Source organism: Zalophus californianus, chromosome 8 (assembly GCF_009762305.2).
Source record: "Zalophus californianus isolate mZalCal1 chromosome 8, mZalCal1.pri.v2, whole genome shotgun sequence".
Lineage (NCBI taxonomy): Eukaryota > Metazoa > Chordata > Mammalia > Carnivora > Otariidae > Zalophus > Zalophus californianus.
Window position 1 is genome coordinate 140013132 of NC_045602.1, and position 2621 is coordinate 140015752.

Sequence of the window (2621 nt, forward strand, 5' to 3'; positions counted from 1 at the left end):
CGCTGGACGCGGCGGCGCGCGCTGGGCGCACAGTCAGCCGGTTGGCTCTCTCCGCTCCGGGAGGCAGGGCAAGTGGGCGCTCCTGGAGGCTGGGCGCGGGCCGGGGAGGTGGGCTGGTGGCTGGGGAGGGGAGGGGGTGGACCTGGGGGCTTCTGGAAGGCCCAGGAGGGTGTAGGTCTGGGATCCTGGCCAGAGCACAGGGCGGCCCTTTCGCCAAATTCACGACAAGCCCCTCTGCGATTTTCCAACCGAGAGACTGCTGGCGACTGGGAAACATCTCTGAACCCATAGTCAGACCCAGGGGCCACAGCAGGACTTAGGCTGGGATTCCTGGGGTCATGCTTCACCTCATCCCAGATACCCTCTCTGTTGTACCCAGGGCCTGCTCTGGCTTGTCTGCCCGGGGGAAGGTGAAGGGCTGGCCTTTGGGGAGGCAGGCAGACTTGGGTCCCAACCTTACTGGCACTTCGCAGTGTGGCCTTGGGCAGGTCACTCAGCCTGTCAGCTTTCTTGGTAATTCATCCAACCCTTGGGTTGCTGGGACCACCTGAGCTCTCCTAAGTGAAGCCACCGGCCGGGACAAGGAGCTGTCTCACTGTCCTGGGGGGGTGGGGGCTGGGACCTGGGACAGCAGTAGGATTGCTGGCCCCTTCTTCAAGGAGCACCAGCTTGCAGGGCCAATCCTTGTGGCCCGTGGCCTGCCCCAGCCGGCCCCATCCTCCCCAAGGTGGGCCACTGCCGCCTAGACCTGGGAGCCGAGGCAGGGTAGCACAGGAGAGTCAGGCCCTGGAGTTGGTGGCTGGCCTCCAGCCCTGAACTGGAAGCAAGCTACGAAGCACTTTAGCCTCAGGCCCCCCTTCTGTGAGATGAGATGACAGGACCTCACCACTCTGAGGGGCTTCAAGGCATAGAGTGGGGGCTCAGTAACTAACTAGAAGGCGAGGCCCGGGGCTACCCTGCCTCCTTCACTGGCTCCAGCCACCACCTGGCCTTGTCTTGGGCTGAGCCCTGACCCTTTGCTCTGACCTGCAGTGACAGTGAGGCATGGAAGGTCCGCAGGGATGTGGTGTCCCCCGGGGGGAGTCTGGTGCCGCACACACAGGATCGCACTGAATCCTCTCAACAGCCCCGAGGCAGCACCTTTGCCCCATTCAGACGAGGACCTGAGGCTTTGGCCAGGCCACACAGCTGGTCAGTGGCTGGGGTTCCTGCCCGGGCCCATCTAGCCCTAGGGCCCATTGTCTCAGCCCTTCCCTGTGTCCCTGTGTCATCACAATGGATAATCAATAGAGTGGTTGCCCCTCAGTGTCCAGTTTTATCCAGATCGGCAGGCTTTTCCCAGAGAGATGTGCTCTCCCCACGAGCTCCTCCCCCTGGGGGAGGACAGAGGGCCCAGAGTATGGAGGGCAGGGGGCCTGAAGCCACCCCTCCCCGCCACACACGCACGCACACTGACCTGAGTGAGCCCCCAGGTGGGTGGCAGAGGCCAATTGACCGTGTCAGCTCACACCCCACCCTCTGCCCCCTGCTTCCAGACATGAACTTCCAGGTGACAGGCCTGGGCCTGGACAAGATGAAGCTGGACAGTCCCCAGTCCTTCCTAGACCAGGAGGAGGCCGAGGAGGCTGAGGATCAGCAGCTGCTGGAGCCAGAGGCTTGGAGGGCCTACATGGAGCGCCGCACGGCGCTGCGCGAGTTCCTGACCTCGGACCTGAGCCCCCACCTGCTCAAGCGCCACCATGCCCGCATGGAACTGCTCAAGAAGTGTTCCTACTACATCGAGATCCTCCCCAAGCACCTGGCCCTGGGGGACCAGAACCCCCTGGTGCTGCCCAACACCATGTTCCAGCTCATCGACCCCTGGAAGTTCCAGCGCATGAAGAAGGTGGGCACCGCCCAGACCAAGATCCAACTCCTGCTGCTCGGGGACCTGCTGGAGCAGCTAGACCGTGGCCGCGCCGAGCTGGACGCTCTGCTGGAGTCGCCTGACCCGCGGCCCTTTCTGGCGGGCTGGGGGCTGGTGGCACAGAGGCTGGCAGACCTGTCGGCGGTCATGGACAGCTTCCTGGCCATGATGGTACCTGGGCGCCTGCACCTCAAGCACCGTCTGGTGTCTGACATTGGCACCACCAAGATCCCGCACATCAGGCTTATGCTGAGCACCAAGATGCCCGTCATGTTTGACCGAAAGGGGTCGGTGGCCCACCAGGACTGGGCCAGCCTGCGCTGGTTTGTCACCATCCAGCCGGCGGCCCCGGAGCAGTTCGAGCTGCGCTTCAAGCTGCTGGACCCACGGACACAGCAGGAGTGCATGCAGTGCGGCATCATCCCCGTGGCCGCCTGCACCTTTGACGTCCACAACCTGCTGCCCAACCGCTCCTATAGGTTCACCATCAAGAGAGCAGAGAGCTACACGCTGGTGTACGAGCCTTGGTGGGACAGCCTCACCCTGCAGACCAGGCTGGGGCCCCCAGAAGGGCCCACCCCCAGTCGGCTAGGCAAGCCGGGCCTGCCCCTGACCACACTGTCTGCGAGATGATTTTCTAATATTTATCCACTAATAAAGACTATAAACACACACACACTATTAAAGAAACAAACCTACTTACGTTTTAGACGCA

The 2621-nt window shown here is 62.6% G+C and overlaps 1 protein-coding gene across 6 annotated transcripts; it reads left to right on the forward strand.

Annotated features, from left to right (window-relative positions):
- On the forward strand, positions 1 to 2621 carry FNDC11 (fibronectin type III domain containing 11). 6 transcript variants are annotated; one of them, XM_027622675.2, is made up of 3 exons: positions 8 to 68; positions 1033 to 1191; positions 1536 to 2621. In XM_027622675.2, the coding sequence occupies exons 2-3, from the start codon at positions 1062 to 1064 to the stop codon at positions 2537 to 2539; spliced, it is 1134 nt and encodes a 377-aa protein (XP_027478476.1). In that variant the 5' UTR covers positions 8 to 68; positions 1033 to 1061; the 3' UTR covers positions 2540 to 2621. The 6 variants fall into 6 exon arrangements, with proteins under 6 accessions (XP_027478477.1, XP_027478476.1, XP_027478478.1 ...); XM_027622673.2 differs by lacking the exon at positions 8 to 68 and adding an exon at positions 138 to 513; XM_027622676.2 differs by lacking the exon at positions 1033 to 1191 and having other exon boundaries at positions 1 to 68.